This window comes from Sitodiplosis mosellana, unplaced genomic scaffold, assembly GCF_009176505.1.
Source record: "Sitodiplosis mosellana isolate CC-2019 unplaced genomic scaffold, AAFC_SMos_1.0 Smas_scaffold_1, whole genome shotgun sequence".
Taxonomy (NCBI): Eukaryota; Metazoa; Arthropoda; class Insecta; order Diptera; family Cecidomyiidae; genus Sitodiplosis; species Sitodiplosis mosellana.
In genome coordinates this window covers 9771830-9791721 of record NW_022595244.1, presented here as the reverse complement: position 1 = coordinate 9791721, position 19892 = coordinate 9771830, and the positions used below count along the sequence as shown (strand labels likewise).

Below are 19892 nucleotides of genomic sequence, written 5' to 3'. Positions count from 1 at the left end.
CGTTATGATTTTTTTCTATTGAATTTTTTGAATGTATTTTACATTACAAAAACGACTACTGAGGCACTGCGAACATTTTGACAGATATAAAAGTCAATTGTTAGCAGGCATTGAAAATATTGTTAGAAATAAAACAGCGAAACTTATCATTCTGACTAAAAATTTAAATGAAGTTATATTAGTGTTATTTCTTGTCACCAGTTCCGCTTTGTTTGGCACCGTTTTAAATCTCAACTGAATCCAACAAATACACCTCGCATTTAAACCATTAGCTATTAGTTTTAAAGAAGATAATGTTTGAAATTAACGGTAAATGGTTTGCCGCAATTGATATAGGTTGCTGAAGTGCCTGTTGAAATTTGTACGATTGAATATTGTTCGTGCTTCATCGAGATAAATATCCTGTCCGTACAAACGCACTTGCTTATAAAATGCGGCTTTAAGAATCTTAAATTAAGATAATTAGGTAATCGATCAACTGAATGAGTGCGTTTACTGATTACGCTTCAACTTTTTCCAGTGATTCTTTTTGCACGTGTACTCATATTCGTTTGTTATATGTATTCAAATTCTATGGTAAAGTGTAAGTTCGACATTATGAACTTTGAAATCTAACAGAACAAGGTTCGCTGACATGAGTGTGTTTACTGCTAAGAGGAAAGAACTATTGGTATATTTACTTCATTGACACGTATTGACAAATATTCACAGGCATTTGCATTGCGTTCCGTAGTGTTATTGTTGTTTTTTTTCGGTTGCTTCGTCGCATGCATTCGCAGCTAGTTATTCAGCGCATTGACATGCATTGACGCGTATTGATCCAAACTCGGTAGAATATGCGATTATTCACAATATTTATATTTTCATTTACTCAGTTCTTTCCCCCTAGGTTTACTGCTACCCAAATGAACCATTTGCGGAGATATCCAGTGTACAGCGGAGCTGTGCGGAGTTCGGCGGAGATACCGTACATACGCTATACGTGTGAGCGAAACAGCACTCTTTGCTGTGTTTACATTTCTATTGTTCAATACACATCTAAGTAGCCATGAGCGCACTGCTTTAGATATAGTGTATGTATGGCATCTCCGCCGAACTCCGCACAGCTCCGCTGTGCACTGAATTTCTCCGCAAATGGTTCATGGGTATGCGAAATATATTTTTCATTAATTTCAAATTTGACGCAATTTTTTTTGTTTCATATTGAACCAATGTGAATGGATGCGTTCAGTATTAGATGATCCAGCGTTGTTGTATATGATCCAATATTGGCGAGAGTTGTAATCGAATCTTTGAAGATTAAAATCAAATTTGTTAAGTACCCAAGCGCGACTCCACACTTAGCTTCTAAATGTGACACCGTAGTAAGTGTGGGCATACGTTTTGCGAATAAGCGACAAAGAGAATGGAAACAAGTGCGCGTGTGGTAGTGAGTAGCCTAATGCGATGCTTCTCAATGTAGCGACTAATACACGCGCACTTGTTTCCATTCTCTTTGTCGCTTATTCGCAAAACGTATGCCCACACTTACTACGGTTTCACATTTAGAAGCTAAGTGTGGAGTCGCGCTTGGGTAGCACTGATTGCATTCTAAAGATAGCGACGACTCTAGAGCGGAGACAGGCGAATAATACATTTCCGGGAGATATGGAAACAATGAAAGAATCATCTATATAGATTTGTTTCGCAGCCTTTATCAATTAGTTCGTTTCTACAATTTTTTAATTTATTGTGTGCAAAAAATACATGGAGTCAACGTATAAAATGATGATCGTAAGCTCTGTCACTTCGAATGTGAACTGGTTGACATTTAATATCAAACTGTATAAGTACTTTTGATGGGTGTATTGATGTCGATGGTATTCAGATCAACATTTCGGCAGATTCATACCGGTGACATAGCTAATCCAGCCAAGGTATGGATATACGTTTGTGAAACCCTGTGGAATGCCCAATTCGCATCCGTCTGTTACAAAACAAAGAATCAATTTGTTACTGATATTTCATTTGAAAAATTTAATTTTTGTGATCTTACCTTTTCTTACAAAGCATGAAATGCCAATTAAATTGCCGTCTGTTCGCGAAACCAATGGTCCGCCGCTGTCACCTCTATGAATAAAATCAAGAAAAATAATTAGCAACAAAACTAGATTAAAAAATTAAAATTAAAATATCAATAAAAGTGTTGTATTCAGAGGCTGATGGACGTAGAAATAGAGGTAGAATCCGTAGACGTTTTATAGATTCAGTTAAATCCGATTTGAATGAAAGGGGATTAGAATTGGGACACACCGTTGCTGCAAGAGCATTACCACTAGCGACACCTTGTGGCACCGATAGTAAAATCCTATGTGTTACAATGTATTTTTCAACACATTACAATCGGTGCCACCAGGATCTCCTTTGGTATATTGCTATTGCAGCAACCTTGTGAATTGGGAGTAGAAACCAGTAGATTAGCTCTAGATAGAACTGCTTGGAGGAGAATTGTTAGAGGTTGATTTACTGATTCGAAACAGACCATACACCGAAAGGTATTGATGGTCTTTAAATGTTTATTGTTGTTGTTATTGTTGTTGTTGTTGTATTAAAATATCAAACAGAATTTAAAATAAACACCAAAACTTATACAACTAAGGGCTATGCAAATTATAATCTGGAAAAGTACCTGCAAACCGATTGACCGTGCACGTTATTGTAAGCACAAATGACCGTTCTTCCAGGGTAACTATTTTGATAGACTTGACGGCAGACATGTGCTGGCAGAGTTGTCAGAAGGGCGAACTTCAATTGTGGAGATACTCCCGAGTGGTCGCTGGTTGCACCATAACCAACGGTGTAAGATTCAACGTTTTCAGGATTTTTGCACACGGTAGGTAATGGCAATGGCCGAATGTATTCGGTGAAACGAACCTTCCGTGGTAAACGAATCAAAGCTGCGTGAAAATGGGAAAAATGATTTGGAAGTTAACTTTGATTGCACAAAATTTCAAACTCATTTTTACTAGGAATACAAACCAATATCATGCAGAACGCCATTTGGTGCATATCGTGGAAAGATGAAGAAATTTTTCCTTTTGACCGAAATGGGGACGTGTGTGTGCTCAGGTTTATCCAACACCGTTTTGCCCAAATGTACCACCAATTTCGTTGCATTCTGTAGACAATGCGCAGCCGTAATTAACCACTGGTCGCTGATTAAGGAAGCTCCACACGCTGACATTTTCGCTGGACTACCATTTTGAACTTCCAAAAATGCAAAAGAGGGAAATTGTCCTGAATAAGCCGAATATCCCCGTACAATTTTTGGATGGATTTCAAACGCAGTATTGATTACAATAAGTGAGAATACAACCGAAATGACAAGGGCAAACTTCACCATTTTTTTAAATTGGATTTATTCGATGTAATAAAGATATTTTTTGAAAAAATACGGCTTTTAAAATAATTTAATTTTCAATAAACTGAAAATTGTCTTTGGTTCAAGCAATTTGTAAGGCCATTACTTTTCGATTGATGCGGAATGGAGCGAGTGCTGGTTGCTTTTATATACGCGAAACCAAACAAAACACGCGTAACACCAAAATAACAATCAAACGACTTATCCGACAAGATAAGTACTCGGGATTCTTTGATATTTTTCTTTAAATAATTGAAATTTGTTTTCGTACATTACACCGTGTGTGAATCACAAAGGAGATCTCAAGTGGAATGATGAACAAAAATAAAAACGTGTCCAATTATTGATTCAATATCCACGTTTACACCTGATTCATTATTGCGTTTCACATTTGCAGATACTTGGGCGGCGATGTTTGTTATTTCAATAATTATTGAAGAGAGTTTTCTCGGAAATGTCCAACGATAAGTATTCAAAAGTTTTCACTACACAGAGCTCTTCCGAGAACCATCGCATCCATGTATTTTTCTTACCTCTTTTCTGAAGAATAATGAAACCTGATTGGAACATTTGAATTGTTTTCCCGCGAAAAACAAGTCCTTATTCAATCCAATATTCATACTTCTCCTCTCAATGTACTATGTGAAAACCGAATTCATTACATTCGACACAAATCCTCGCACCATGGTGTTATTTATATTATACAATCAATTTATTGGAGAGAATTTGATAGTGGAAAAATTAAATTTCTTCCAGAAGAAAAGTGATTTCCATCGTTAATCGATGATTCATTGTTATATTTACTTGTAAGCTACAAAAAAAACGAAGGTACCTTGAAAGTGAATATATTCATTTCTCACGTGATTTGACAACTTCAAAGGAATTCTATAGCAGCGCGTGTCGATACGTCGATTATCCATAACAAAAAGCACACAAAATTATTGACGTCGAAATTTACTTCTGAACTCATATACGTTCACTTGTTGAAAATATAAATTGCGCAGTTAGAAAAAATTCATGATTATTTATTGAGATCATTTTTATTATTATTATTTTCAGCAATTATATCAGTTGCTAGGTAGAGATGATGTCAATTTTTCTCGAAATCGTCGTTAAAAGTCTCTGATGTGTAAAAACAAAAAAAGAGATATTAATCAGTATCCTTGAAAAAAAAAATGTTTTTTTTTCTCCAGAAATTAAAATTGACTTTATCAACAACGTTATCGTGCTCGTGAATCGTTGGTATTTCTTGTGATAAGTCCAATTGTGTGGCATTCCAAACTCATCAAGAATCAGTGTAATCATATAAAATTAGCAGTTTGGCACTTCTAAACCAGTAACTTGACGAATCCATTCGAAGTAAGAGTGGATGTTTGTAAACCCCTGAGGCAATCCAGTTTCACATCCCTCTGTAAAGAATGAAACAATTACTAGTCAATTAACACTTTTTTTTCCTGAATGTTACCTAGTCGTACGAAAGATGAAAGACCAATCAAAGTATGATTTGATCTCGAAATGAGGGGACCTCCACTGTCACCACGGCAAATGCTTTGTTGTTGCAGTCCATTGGATGCGCAAATCACTGACTTTCTCCAAAACAAAAGTGGATACACTTTTCGACAAACTTTCAATGGGGCCGTTTTCAAAATGGCATATTGCAACTGCGGTGATAGACCACTTTTATCGTTGATCGCCCCATTTCCAATCGCGATAGATTCAGTTTTTTCCGGTATTTTACACGTTGTTGACAGTTTCACGGGTTGAATGTAATCCGAAAATTGAACCTTACGTGGCAATCGAATCAAAGCTACAACAAAAAATATTAAAGATCAAATTCTTGAAAATTCATGAAAATTTCAAAGTTCACCTACCAATATCATTCCATGCAATCGGCCAGAAAAATCCGGGATGCGGGTATAACCCGAATTTTAAAACAGGAATAGCCACGTGTCCAACTATTGGAGGGTCCGCTGATAAATGTCTCAGATCCGCTATACCCAAATGTGCGGTCAACTTTCTTGCATCAGCTATGCAATGCGCTGCTGTAATCAACCATTCGTCGCTTATAAGAGACGATCCACAGGCTGAGCTCTCGCCACTCGTCAATGTAATCGAAAGAAATGCAAAAAATTTAAATTGACCAGCACGGGCTGTATAGCCGCGAACTATTTTTGGCTCAATCTCAGAAGCATCTTCGATCGCAAAGCGAGAAATTGTTATTAACGCTACTATTATCAATTTCATGTTGTTAATAAATGCACTTTTTGTAGCAACGTGGATGCAACTGCTTGGGATTTTAATTTGCAAATGATTTTCCAAATAAGACACAGTACAGCTTGTACGAGTTAACAGTAAACAATGAATGATTTAACAATTGAATCATATCAGCTTCAAATTATCGATTTAAGCTATCTCTAAATGATACCGAATAAGTATGCGATTTATATATATTTTTCAGCCTTTTTCTAGGTGCGAGTAACTGAAATGAGATAACAAAAAATTGTCTTCGGAAATGCTGTTGAACATAAATATATCTCAATTCAGTTACGCCCGGGTATAGAAGTAAAAAAATGTAATTCTTATTACTTTATTACCTACTTATTACTGTAATAAGATGACCTATTACTTATTACGCATCTTATTACTTGTAATAAGATGAGTAATAAGTAATAAGTCTATCTAATTACTGTAATAAGATAGACTTAATACTTATTACTCATCTTATTACAAGTAATAAGATTGTAATAAGATGATTGTAATAAGTAATAAGATCATCTTATTACAGTAATAAGATTGTAATAAGTATCTTATTACTTTTGGTGCAAAAAAAATCGCAAAAAAAGTTTCATGTAAAAAACATGTCAATTTTTGTCAGACGAAAAAATGTTGAAAAAAAATGTGTCTTGCAAAATTTGATATGATTTTTGTCAGTCGAAAAAATGTTGAAAAAAATTGACATGTTTTTTACATGAAACTATTTTTGCGATTTTTTTTGCACCGAAAGTAATAAGATACTTATTACAATCTTATTACAATTACAATCTTATTACTGTAATAAGATGGACTTATTACAGTAATAAGATAGACTTATTACTTTACTTCTATACGCCCGGGAAAAGGCGGAAAAAATATACTTTCTTTTTTACGTCTCACAAATTAGTTTGTGCCAATCACTCGACAACAATAGTATCGATGAATCTAAAAACCGAATTCGCCATTGTGCAAAAGATTAATTTGTGACAAAAATGCCCGGGTTATCAAAGTTTGACTGAAGTTGAAACGATTAGGGCTACACATTATAAAAAAAGATTTCAAGCGATTCCATACTTGGACAGTGAATGGAATCATAAACAGAACGAAACAAATAAAATGTCAACATAACAAATCATATTGAAAATCAAATTTTATTTCGAAAAAAATTTACAGTTTGGTAATTCAAGGCCAGTTATATCCGATATCCATTTGTGATAGAGGATTATGTTTGTGAAAGCTTGTGGTTTTCGTTGATTGCAATTGGGCTTACTAAAACTGCCAACACCAATCAATTTGTTATCTTTTGTTCGAACCAATGGAGAACCAGAATCACCCTGTAAATTGGAAATTTCAATTCGATTAAATGAAATGAACAAACAAAGATAAAGTATAAATTCATTTGAACAAAAAAAACATGCGAAATAATATACCTTAGCAATAGCCTGTGTTTTGCTTCCATAAGATTTCGCACATAGAACCGATCGCCTCAAAAACAAAAATGGGAATTGTCGACGGCATTCTCCTATTGAAGTCGTATGTAACGATGCAAATCGAAGATCAATCGATGATGGTTCATTTGTCCCTGTTCGCCCGAAACCCATTACAATGCTGTCTAAGTTCTCGTTGGGCGAACAATCATTGGGTAGTTCGATTGGCATAACGTATCGGCTCAATTTTGCTCGCCGTGGCAAATGAATCAAGGCGACATCATTCCAAATTAACATTGCTATATATTGCGGGTAAATGTGAAATCGATGTGGATCTGAGAATCCGTAATCACATCCATTCCGGGCTCTTCATAAGAGTTAAGTGTGGTAACACCGAGAAGAACACGCACTTTTCGAGCCTTTGCCAAACAGTGCGCAGCTGTAAGTACAAATTCCGATGTGATCAGTGCTCCTCCGCAGCCAACTGCCTTTGTGGAATCCACTTCGTAGATCTGAAGGAAGGTGTAGAAACGAAATTGACTTTTGTATGCCAAATCACCATTCACTATTCTTGGAATGATTTGATAGGTGTGTGCTATTACACATATCGACAGAAATATAAACACAACGTTTGACCAATTGCTAACCATTCTGGATGGAAATCTTTTAAACACCATTCATATACCACTAAACAATAGCTACTGAATACACTCAGAAGATTGCAGTCATATTTAGAGAATCGGATTTCAACAGCTTTATCTTAATTGAGGTTTTTCTGCAAAAACAAAAATTGTCGATTAGAACGAACAAAATGCCAAAACCATATAATTGTGTTCAAAAATATCGTTTCAAAAGAGATCAATCGATATCATTTCATATTGATCATAATACGATGAGATGATGAAACGTTTCGAACTGAAATAAAGAGTCATTTTGCTTTTGTTGTCAAGTTTATTATTGTTTGGGAACAAAAACGACATTGATGGGCCCTTAACCCTTGTCCGCTGCTCCAATATAATCACGTATCTGTCGTTGGAGTGTAAAATTTACACTACATAAGAAATAACATATAAAATCAACAACAAATGATAAAATTCTTCAATTGCTGAAATCGATTCAATCGTTTATTATTCATTCAAAAAAGTCAAGTTATATAAATATTTTTATAAAAATGCGTTATTCCTATAAACGTGTAAAAAAACGAAGAAAATTTTTTTTCATCTAAAAACTTGATCATTGTAAAAATACGATATTTATAGCTATTTATGAATGATTTCATATTTTTTTGCCTCCTACTGGGGAATTCCACAGCAGGTATCACAGATCAAGAAGCGGTGTTGTGTGCAAACGGCCCGTTTGCACTTATCACATTTTGTTGCATGATCATTTGCATCCTTTGCATAGGGGCAGATGTGGCATCGAGCTCTCTTCTTCGTTGGCTCTGTATGTCTCAAATTGCTTAGCCACGACACAGGAGATGCTCTTGCCGAGCCACCTGATGATGATGAAGGAGTTTTTTTTTCATTTTTTTCTCATTTTGATTCGATTTCTTTTTTCTCTCTCATCACGTTGCGTTTTCAATTTAACACTATCGCAAACGTAAAGCAATCGAAAATTGGCCAGAAACGGAAAAAAAATAATATCTTTTCGCATCGACACAACAAAGATCGCCGATGTGAGAACCGTGTGAATTCAATGGATTTTCAACGAATCGAGAGTAAAAAATGGAAATAAATTGGCGATGATATTGGAATCGGACTGTGAATCTCATTTGCTGTAAACAATTTTAAACCCGCATTACAGTCTTTTCTGCTGGGTTTGTTGATTATGAAATTAATTTTGTTTTGATCGCTTGGATTTGACACATCAAGCAGATGCAAAAACTTAAACAAACAAATGTCAAATCGCATGGAGAAAGTGTATGTAAAAGTGGGGAGTGGTGCAATGAACGCGTGGAGAATGTGAAAGAATGATTGTGTATTATATATATGTATTATTTTGTTTATTTTCTGAAGAAATATTTTAAGAATATGCAATTATTTTATTTCTAATATCGTCATTTATCTATTTTTTAATTTTTTGTACGCAATTCTCTGATTTAAATTGGTTTTTACATGTCGAACATCAAATGTTCGTATACACAATTCATGTTCGCGTCTTCAGATGGCGCCAAACGATGGAGACTCACGCATACAATACGTAGACGTAAATGAGTCGCATACCGGAGCGATAATATTGCATACACATCGCAGGAACTGAATACATAGCAGCGAGAGAAAGAGATCGAGTAATATACATACAAAGCAAACAACAGCAAGTGAGCGGAGACTTCACACGAAAGAATAGGCGAAGAGAAAGATCGCAAACAGTATGCTACCGCGTGAATTTTGAATGCAGCAGAAAGAGAACACAGTAGTATCCGTTTTTGCACGCTGTCAATGGTATCGACGATCGTAAACATCAACGGATTTTTTCCTTCGTTCAAAACTCAATATTGAGATGAATTACTTGAGACTCAAGAAATTAAGAAAAGTGTTTTCTGTTTGATACATATATTTTATATGGGAGACTTAAAAATTAAGACTTTTTTTTTCTTATTCCCTATACAAGAAAATATTTTTCTTAAAATAGGAAAAGATTGTTTTGTGTGTAGTGTTTTTACTTTTTTCGGCTATCGAAAAACTGCTATAAAATGGAACAACTCAAATCTTGGTCAAAAAACGTATTTTCCACAAATCGAATTTTTTTTCGAATGAAGAATGGTTCCAAAAAATTGTAGATAAATTGTAGAATTAAAATCAATTCGTTATTGAGACGAGTCCTGAAAATTGCTCCAAAATTCATAAAACTCAAATCTTGGCCACAAATTGAAATTTCCACAAACTGAATCTTCCTCTTTTGTTGCTAGGTTCCATAAAATTGTAGAAAAAATGTAGGATTCAAATCAGTCATCCGATCCTTGATGTTTTCAACAACTTATTAGGCTCCAGGGGAGTTTATTGTTTATAATATGGGAATAAAACTGCTATAAACTGCTATAAACCGTGTTTTAATAATTGAAGTAACCAAGAATTAATTGTAGTGGTCCGAAAATAATTGTAGAAGCACCCACAGTTATTGTAGTGGATCGAGGAAAATCAATTGAAGAATGTGATCGGTGCGTTCGCCTACTTTCCAGGGCAATCGAGAAGGTTCGGTGACGTCACTGGACAACCATGGAATGGAATATGGGCAAATCGAATGGATGTCGGCTGTCGATGGAGCGACTGCAAAGGTGTTTGGATCGTGAAGAATGTGACCGGTTCGAAATTGGCCGTCGATGAACAAATGGCAAATTAATAGTGCCAAATTGTGAAAATTTGGAATATTAGGAGCTAACAGATTTGGCAGTGTTATTTTGCTTGTAGTTTAGAATGAACTGATTCGATTTGGCTGACGTGGCGCAGTATTTTTAATGAAATTAACATTGATTTGAGAATGTTCCATGGACACATGTTTTATAATGTATTGCCCATTTGCCCGTAAAATATAAATGAGGATTTATTTGAGGAATATTCTGAACAAAGGTCGATTTTTTCAGAATTGAAATTGATTGTTGTGTTGTGGAAAATTGTTGACGGTAAAAGGTAAAACCACAATTTGATGATGTTTTAATGATTTGAAAATATTGTTGGGCTTTTTTTTTAAATTTTAGTAAACTGAAATGGAAAAAAAGTAAATTTAAATTGCATACAATGGGTTACGATTATTCGGTTGGATTAACAGTAATGATTTTATTTTTCTTCTTTGTACTTAAGCAACTGATCTAGTAAAAAATCAGCGCTTGCGGATGCGGTTTCGAATGAATCGATTTTCAATCGGTGCTGTTCTTGAAAAAGTTTGAATTTTTCAGGCGACGATAAAAAGTCTGGCTCGAAAACCGGATCCAATTCGATTTCATCTTTGGATTTTTTCTTTCCAGTTTTGGCCAGTTCTGCAACGAAGAAATCATCAGTACGTTTGATCAAAGCATCGCGTATCTTTCGCTTTAACTGATTCTTTTTTGACTTCTTATCGCCTGCTTTCATTTTCACGATTTCTTTTTCGTAAAATTGTGGCCAAAAGTCTCCTTTAAAATAAGGACGAAAATTTTCATTCGTTAGGAATGCCAAACCGTTACCCCCTGAAAGTGCTATTTCCTCCACTTTCGATGCAACTTAATAATTAAATAAAGAAGAAAAATTGAAAAAAAAACAATAATAATTACTTACCTCAACGCTGCTTCAGAATAAAATCACTCGCACGCGCGGATACAAACGAATTTAAAAATACACGACAATACTACTGCCCTAATTCCCTAAACGATTTGAAAATAACGCGGACTAACTAAAATAAATTTTAAATTCCCTATCGATTTTAAACGCGAATCTAACACTTTATTTACCGCGGAAACAATACAACTCCTGTCGCGCTTGGCACCAGAAGGTCAAGGAGAGGTTTTTAAAATGGGGTAAGCCGGTCGTAATCAGGAGAAATTTAAATAAACTCACCTTCATGCCCGTTCCGTAACCCCAAATGAAGATAACATTAACCCAATAAAATACTCCAAATTTCAATTTGAACACAAAAAAAATGAAAAAAAATAAGAATAAGAATTTACCAGTTTTTTCGGGAGAGTAGTTGAAGTATGTCCGTTCAGTTCGATGTTCTGGAAGAACCTGAACTCAAGACGAACAATCAGTTGAATATACACCACAGGCCATAAGTTTGGATATGAAACGTTTGTTCCTACGTTTTTTGAACCTTTTCACTTGAAATTTAGTATTGAATAAGAAATATATCGAAATTCTGACCGAATGGATGATTTGGAAGATAACATTTGGCCGGCCTATGGCCATCTTTTGGCCTTTAAGCTGTGGGAGCCAAAATCGAAGTCTTAAACGGGCCATCGGATTGAAAAGTTAAATACGCCATTGGAAAGGTCTTGAAAAGTAGATGTGATTTTTGGTATTAAACATCAAAATCGGCCGGCGTTTGGCCAAGATATGGCCGTTTGTAATTTTTGGCCGAAATTTTCAATCAGCCATATCTTGGCCAAAAGCTGGCCGATTTTGATGTTTAATACCAAAAATGATACGTACTCTTTGAGACCTTTCCAACGACGTATAGCATGTTGAAATTGGACAAGCGGTTTGAAATTTAAAAATTTTGGGCCAAATTCATTCATAGGGGTATCCAAACTTATGGCCTGTGGTGTATGCCCGAGTGAATCTTCCGGATTTTTTACGTCAGCAAATTCACAAGTATTCAACTGAATTTATTCAACCCTCGAACATTTGCTTCAAGTTTTTTTTCCATTTCAAACATTGAACTGCCTTAACTCTTCGATTTTCCAGCCGATTTTTTATCTGATAATCATGCGTTGGATAGGTATTGTTTGTACCAATCCAAATCCTTTGAGAAAACGAAAATCGAGCAATGTATGCAAACGTTAGAGCAGTTCTCCAGGGGTCCAGGATTTGAATGTATGTGTGTGTGATCACATCCGCCCTGGTGAAATGCGATAACTCTTAGATTTTCCAACCGATTTTCCTTTCTCTCTCTGTCTCTTGGTGCATTTGATGTGCCTGTCTTCAGTCAACAATAGAAAATTTCAATTGGAGTGGCTCAATCAATTTTTCCTCTGAATTTTCTCATAGTCAAGCTTGGGAATGACTCAATGGCTCATTAAAAAGTGTTGATTTTTTGTGTTGGTTATCTGCAACATGTCCGTTGCTTTTTGTGGTTCTTATTATTTACTAGCTATCTCGCCTCGCTTCGCTCGGCTCGGGCGCTAGTCGCTTTTTCATCTTTGAGACATCAAATATTTACAATCTCCTCTCATTCAATTATCTATTCATCATTTGTCATAAACTTTTATCAATATTTCGAATGATTCTCTTCTTTCCCCCACCCAGTGCTCTTCGATCCACTCTTTCACTTTCTTCTTCTATTTCTCTATTGTTCTTTTTGTATCGTATTTCACTTGATTCTATTCTCTCTCTCTCTCCCTCTCTCTCTCTCTCTCTCTCTCTCTCTCTCTCTCTCTCTCTCTCCATTTCCCCCGATCTTATATTGTCTCGTTCTACTGATTTTCCAATATCTCGCTTTGTTGTTCTTTCTATTTATCTTTAATTGTCTTATTAGACACTTTTCATTTTCCAATCACTCATCACCATCACCTATTTATTTAACCTTCTAATTTTTTTCTTAATTATCATATATCTTTTATTAATTCACTATTTTCTTTTCTACCGCTCATTTCAAAATATGTACATTGTCCTGACGTTGTGGCAACAATAAACATTTGGAAACCATTAATACTTTTCTATGTCTGGTCGTTTTTAATTCAGTGTTTCAAGCTTACACAATTCTCCAAGATACTCTATAAAAAGCTAATCTACGTGTGTCTCCCCATTTTAATTTCATTCAAAACAAATTTCACTCATGTATGGTTTGTCCTGATGCGAATTATGAATTTTTTCAATTTATTTATTTTTAAATGAATTCAAATCTCTTTTACAATAATACGCATTGGATATTTCATTGCCATCAATCCACATTAATGTACATTGTACAAAAGGAGAGATAACTGGCTACATACACACACAGAGAGAGAGACGAACATTCAGTTTTAAATATATAGATTACCAATATATCAATTGTTTTGTCTTATGCAGTATTAAATGATGATAGAATAAATTACGGAATTCTCTCCGTTCTTCAGTATATTAGAAAATTGGAAAAAGTTCATGTCTTTAGCATTAACAGTCTTATGTCTGCAATTCATGTCTTTGAAAATATTTCGGATCATCTCGAAGAAACTTGCTGTCTAGTAATTCTGGGTTTCGTATACATTCGACGGTTATTGACGAAACTCTACGGTCATTGTCGATAAGCCAATTTTTACCATCAGCCGAACCATGTGTGCCACTGTAGACGGTTATTGAATGGTCGGGGTCACTAAAAGCTCGTAGATAATTATCGACCACATCTTCGTCTATTTCATTTTTGAATGCAATCACGAATTTGGCTAAAATCATGGATTCGTCCTGCATTGGTCCGTCTAAATTTTCTATAAATTGGTCCATTGTTTTTAGTTTGTTGTTCTTGTCGTCGAAGTTGTCGCTGTTTTCCAACCGTCTCTAGACCTTATCTAGACGAGGGAATCACGGAATGATGATTTTTGCTTTGTATTTATTCGCTTGTTTTTCGTTGTTCGGTGAGGGTCAACACCATTTTCAACCGGCCCTTCCAAGCAGTCGCTATGGAATGTTTTCATTGACGCATTGAAGTTTTTGTTTATACTGCTTGGGAGCTTCTTCTCTACGCCTCACACTCAATAATTGTCTCATACCATGCATTGAGAGAATCCTGTTCAATGAAACCTTGGTCCTTGGGACGGCTATAGAACAGATATCCAGTTAAATCTGATTTCTGCTTTGGAGCAGGAAGAGGCTTCGACCAGATGTAAGCCATTTGGTAACCAATCGACCGAGCATACGATAAATAGCCAAGGAAGATTTGACGGTACATTTCAGTACGATGCTCAGCCGGTTCGAACAGCTTGACTGAATCCAAAACACTTATGTATACACAGTTTGTGTTTGGAGCAGCGCATTTTTTGCCGTATTCTTGCACACAAATAGCAAAGGAGCATATTATTTTGTTTCCATTTTTTTGGAAAGCCATCAACATTTTGCTTTGATAACGAAACTCGCTGTTTCGACCACCAAGCGCAGGGAAGAGAGCCTTCATTTCGGGCATGACCTCGAAGCTTTCATGCGAATTGAAAACAATTCGAATGTAAACTTCGATGTCAACATTCTTTTTATCGAAGTGACATTTTATGTTGTTTTCAATGTAGCGGCTCAATTCAGTGTGTGGCACTTGGTTTATTGCATCCTTTGACAAACTTCCACTTAGTAGACTTTTTGTATAAAAAAAATACTTACTTTTATTATATTCATACCCACGTTGGAGTAGTGCCAGCCCCACTTCGTAAATTTTTGCGGCGAACTGCACCGACACTTTGTTGAAGTGACACCGTAAAAATTTTGTGAATTTTTCCGAGTCGAAATACAGCCCGCGTTCTATGGGCGCCACGCCAGCCGGTATTTACTGTTTCTACTGTGTGCATAATGCCATGTAGTTATATGCCATTATGCAGCAAAACCAGATGGAATTTTCCTCTGTAAAATCAAGTGTAATTTTTATTTTTTCGCGTACTAAATTTGCCTCGTCATATTTTTTCGCCATTTTTTTCGGATTATTTAGAAAGCAGTTAGTAAAAATGTGAAAATAATTAGCACAGAGAATAAAATAGTTAGCGCAATATCGCGTATATAGTTAGTTGAAAATAGATGGAAAGATTTGAAAGAGAAGTTTGAAATTAGATAAAGAGTTAGTTTGAAATGCAAAGTAGATATCATTTTATTATTCAACAGTTAGCCAACACATTGAAAACATGTTCATTACTATTCGAGCATTTGAACAAGTAAGATGTCTACAGATCATGACAAATAATTTAGTTATTTGGTACACCAAATAAATTTAATAAAAGAAGCATTTTTAAATTTTGATTTCAATTTTAGAAATACTAAACGTTTATATAATATAATATTACAAATTGCATTAAATTGTTCTAAATTAAATACACTATTAGAAAAAGAAGAAACAATAGACATTTTTCAATCATTAGAAGATTTGTGCATCAAAGGTTATCAACAAACTGACAAAATAAGTGATGAATATTATATTCATTTGAATATTATTCTTGAACGTTTCATTATTATAGTTTTCATAAAAGCATCATCATAATGGATGGAAAAAAAATGATTGGGCCGACTCGTCAACAAGCAGCATCGAGTCCTCACCACGCACACAAGATCAACGTGCTGACGAAACAGTTTCACTCTCCGCTACCGTAAGCAAAGCCTCCACCACTTTGATTGCAAAATCTGGATTTGATGCAGATTTCTCAATATCGCGTTTGAAACCGTTATTTTTTGCTTTTGGCATGGTGTTGTTGATGTGTGCGTGTATGAATGCGTTTATGAATGCGTATGCGTAAGTTCAGTTTTTTTTCGAGCAGGGGGATTGAACAACTTGTTAAAAACTGTGCGACAGTAAAAATCAAGAAAGAAAAGGAAAAGAACTATTTTCAGAAAAAAGAAAAAAGAGAAGATGAGAAAAAAAAACATTTAAAGCCCACACGGCATATCGCTCAAATTTTATGGTGAGATGTTTTTCAATGTGATAAATTGAAGTTTAAGTTAGTCGGTTCATCATGCTCCTTTTTCGTGTGACTCTCGAGAGGGAACAAACACGTATGTTTACAAACCTCGACTTTCACCATTTTGAAATGCAATTTTCTAAATTTTCAGGAAAATAAACTAATGACGTTAAAATGAGTGAGAATTTTTTTCTTTAAATACTTGAAATATTAGTGAAGACTAGCTGCTGCATGAAGCCAAATGAACTACAGAACATTCATTTCGGTCTGGAGCAATTGGTTTATTATATCTCTCAAAAATTCACCGAACAAAACCCGTTATTTTCCACCTAGGGGGAAGATCAAATCAAAATACCTCGCAAATGCTTACAAATATGCGACGTATTTACAAATATAGCAAATATGTTTGCGTGAATATTCAAGAATGGCATGTATTTTCGACAGAGGCGCTACTGGCGTAGAAGACAGTATCGCAAATATGGCAAATATTCTGCAAATAAAGTGTTTGTCATGCAAATAATTTTTCAAATTTGCCAATTTCAATCGCAAATAAAAAGAATTACATTGGTAATCCCGAACTTATCCGTACCGTTGGCCTGCGTTGTCCGTATGTACTTTTGGTTATTTTTTGTGAATTTTCTTGTCTGTGATTTATTTCAACTGTCGCTTTTGTACCCTTTGAATATGGCAATTCCTTGCACACACTTCGTTTGTTTGCGTTCATTGCGTGTGATCACGTTGGTGTGCGGAGACACGATTGTGCATGAAACATTCAGTGTGATGACAACCGATTGTCATAAAAAGAAAACAAAATCAGAAATCGTTGCAAATCGTATCGTGTAATAGCCGAAGAAGGCTAAACAACAAATTCAATTAGCCTTTTTTCGTGTTGCAAAGATGATTCGAGATGATTGTTGTTAAGAATTCAATGTTTTGTGCCATTTGGAATTTAGATTCAATTCACTGTTGCAACACACTTGATGAAAATTTGAATAAACAATCAAAAATAGACCAAGAGCCCACCGTACAAACAACTTTTTTTCTTGTGCACTGCAGAAATTCATGAAATTAACATCTTCCCACAATACTCTAACAGAAATGTACCAATTTTTTCAATGAAATTGGGCGGATCGCTTTATTCGCGCTACGCGAAAAAGTATACTTTTTTCGCACGCAGAAATTTGTATTAAATCTTCATTCGGATCTAACTAACAATGCTTTATCAGTTCAAAAGGAGCCAACAGTTTAAGATTCATACTATTTCAACTAAGCGATAATATATTTTAGATAAAAAAATTTAATGGTAACATTTTACAGTTACATAAGAATAGAATTCATTTCGGAGCATCTGTTTGAAAACAGCTCGAACGTTGTATTTAATTTTGTATTTCGATAAGTCTGAACTTGCTGATGCTTAAGACGTATTTCAAAATATCAATATGGTTACTACTCTCTTTTAATGAGTCAATAAATGTCAATTGTTTGTCACTGACTCAGAGAAACACACCTTTTTTACGGATAATTCACAATAATACTCATCCTCACATTAAATTCGGTCGGACAGTGAGTGGTTTGATACGAATTCATGACATCATTGATTTCGAATTGATGAAATTTATTAGGAAATCTACTACTGGTTCGAGATATTTTTATTCGCCTAAATGATATAACAATATACAAGTGCTTACATCGGAATCGCAGCTTATAATTTGCTTGTTCACTTCTTGCTTCATTGGTTGACAATTCAGTTTAACAAGTGAACTAGTTCTGCAAAAAAAAATCATAAAAATGTTTTTCGTTGTGTAAAATTTTCATTTCTAGGCTATAATTATAATTTCTTCTTGAAGCTTCTCTATCAAATGACTCGGTACAACAAAAAGTTGGCTTCGGAATATTTTTGCTTTAAAGTGCAACGTGTAATACCAACTTTTTGTTGCACTGGTGCAAATAAACCGTTTGCTTCATTATATCAATGGCAATGAAGCTTGCAAAAATCATTATCAATTGCTCTTCATATTTCATTTTCATTAGCAATGGAAAGAAGCTGAGAAAATGGTCATTTTCTTTCGCTTTTCTTTCTGTAAACTCCTAATTAAATGATAATCTTCGATCTATCTTCAGAACATCTAATTATAACTGAGTCTAATAATAAATCTTCGTTTTTTCAATGTATACAATTCATTGGCCACTTGTATTGATCTTGGCGTTTCCATTATTGCTGTTCAGGTCATTTAACATATATAAAGTGAAAAAACTTGTTTTTTTAATATTTGTAGAGAGTTTTATTCACTCTAATACTATTGGTGTTTATGTAAAAAATCATTGCATTTTCTTTTCCATATATTTAATTCACTTCTTTTTGACAATCCGAAATTCCGGTGACTTGCTGGATGAATTTGAGGTATGATGGAAGGTTAGTGTACCCTTGTGGGTAACCGAGATGGCATCCCAAAGCCGAGCCAAAGCTTGTCAAACCGACCAAAGCGCCGCTATTGCCAGCAACTAATGGTCCTCCAGAGTCACCACGGCATGTGCTCTTTTGTTGCTCACCACGAGCGCAGATGACTGACTTTCTGAACAATAAGATTGGGAAGTCTGGCAAGCATTGCATCAATGGAATCGTTTTCAATGTGGTGAATTGCAAAATTGGAGCAATTTCTTTGGATGTTGTGTTCATGAGACCGTTTCCAATGGCAGTAACAACCATATTTTTAGATGATGAACAAGCCAATTTCACTGGTTTGATGGTGTTGCTGAATTTCACCTTTTCTGGCAGCTTAATCAATCCAATATCGCTGTAAAATATCAAGAAAAAATTGAAAAAAAATAAAAACTTACAAAAATACGGGCTTTAATCAAATACTCACTTCCATACAACAGCTTGGAAATAACGTGGATGCACATGAAGATTCTCTTTCGGGACTTTCAGTATGACACGACCTTCTTCGGTCAATTCTTTTGCTTTCAATGCACCCAAATGAACTTCGGCACCTGAGGCTCCATGCAAACAGTGACCAGCTGTAACGACCCATTCGTCTGAGATAAGGGAACCACCGCAGGCAGCATTTCCTTGACTTAATTGTATTTTAAGGAAGACATAGTAGGGAAACTGTCCTTTAGTTGCATTTTCACCTTGCACAATTCTCGGATTGATGACAAACTCATTCAAATCGAATGCACTGCTTGTGGTGGCCAGCATTGCTACCAGCAAAACCAAAGTTGTTTTGAACATTTTTAAACCGTTTTCACTACTTTCACTTCCCGTGCAGAGTGGTACTACCCCATGGCTGGCACTAGTGCTCGCTTTTATATCCTTTGCCATCTATCAGACGAACTAATCATTTGTGATTTTTAGCGATTAGATAAACTACCGGTGCCCATTCACATATACCCAAAATGTGATGTGCTGTTGTGCAAATGTCAATAAATCTTCTTCTATCTTTCTATTGTGGCAATGTGAACAATCGAAACTCACGTCAAAATTATCATTTTAAAATCATTCATCGATGTAAAATCAATAGATTATTATCGCATTTGTTCCGTTGAACCTCTTGAATTG

General features: G+C 35.3%; 4 protein-coding genes across 4 annotated transcripts; all 4 read right to left on the bottom strand.

Moving 5' to 3' along the window:
* Positions 1–1674: 1674 nt before the first annotated feature.
* Positions 1675–3513, bottom strand: LOC129580541 (collagenase-like). Its single transcript, XM_055471052.1, has 4 exons — positions 3019–3513; positions 2669–2936; positions 2036–2109; positions 1675–1966 (listed from the first exon to the last, which is right to left on the bottom strand). Exons 1-4 carry the CDS (start codon positions 3380–3382, stop codon positions 1869–1871), a joined length of 804 nt encoding a protein of 267 aa, XP_055327027.1. The 5' UTR covers positions 3383–3513; the 3' UTR covers positions 1675–1868.
* A 131-nt stretch (positions 3514–3644) lies between these two features.
* LOC129578585 (transmembrane protease serine 9-like) lies at positions 3645–7783 on the bottom strand. The gene is made up of 6 exons (XM_055467367.1): positions 7391–7783; positions 7084–7235; positions 6825–6987; positions 5272–5757; positions 4866–5207; positions 3645–4809 (listed from the first exon to the last, which is right to left on the bottom strand). The coding sequence occupies exons 1-6, from the start codon at positions 7755–7757 to the stop codon at positions 4712–4714; spliced, it is 1608 nt and encodes a 535-aa protein (XP_055323342.1). The 5' UTR covers positions 7758–7783; the 3' UTR covers positions 3645–4711.
* Positions 6722–7501, bottom strand: LOC129580542 (serine protease 3-like). The gene is made up of 2 exons (XM_055471054.1): positions 7084–7501; positions 6722–6987 (listed from the first exon to the last, which is right to left on the bottom strand). Exons 1-2 carry the CDS (start codon positions 7375–7377, stop codon positions 6805–6807), a joined length of 477 nt encoding a protein of 158 aa, XP_055327029.1. The 5' UTR covers positions 7378–7501; the 3' UTR covers positions 6722–6804.
* A 7723-nt stretch (positions 7784–15506) lies between the features above and the next one.
* On the bottom strand, positions 15507–19670 carry LOC129580539 (collagenase-like). Its single transcript, XM_055471050.1, has 2 exons — positions 19201–19670; positions 15507–19128 (listed from the first exon to the last, which is right to left on the bottom strand). The coding sequence occupies exons 1-2, from the start codon at positions 19653–19655 to the stop codon at positions 18678–18680; spliced, it is 906 nt and encodes a 301-aa protein (XP_055327025.1). The 5' UTR covers positions 19656–19670; the 3' UTR covers positions 15507–18677.
* Between the last annotated feature and the right edge of the window lie 222 nt (positions 19671–19892).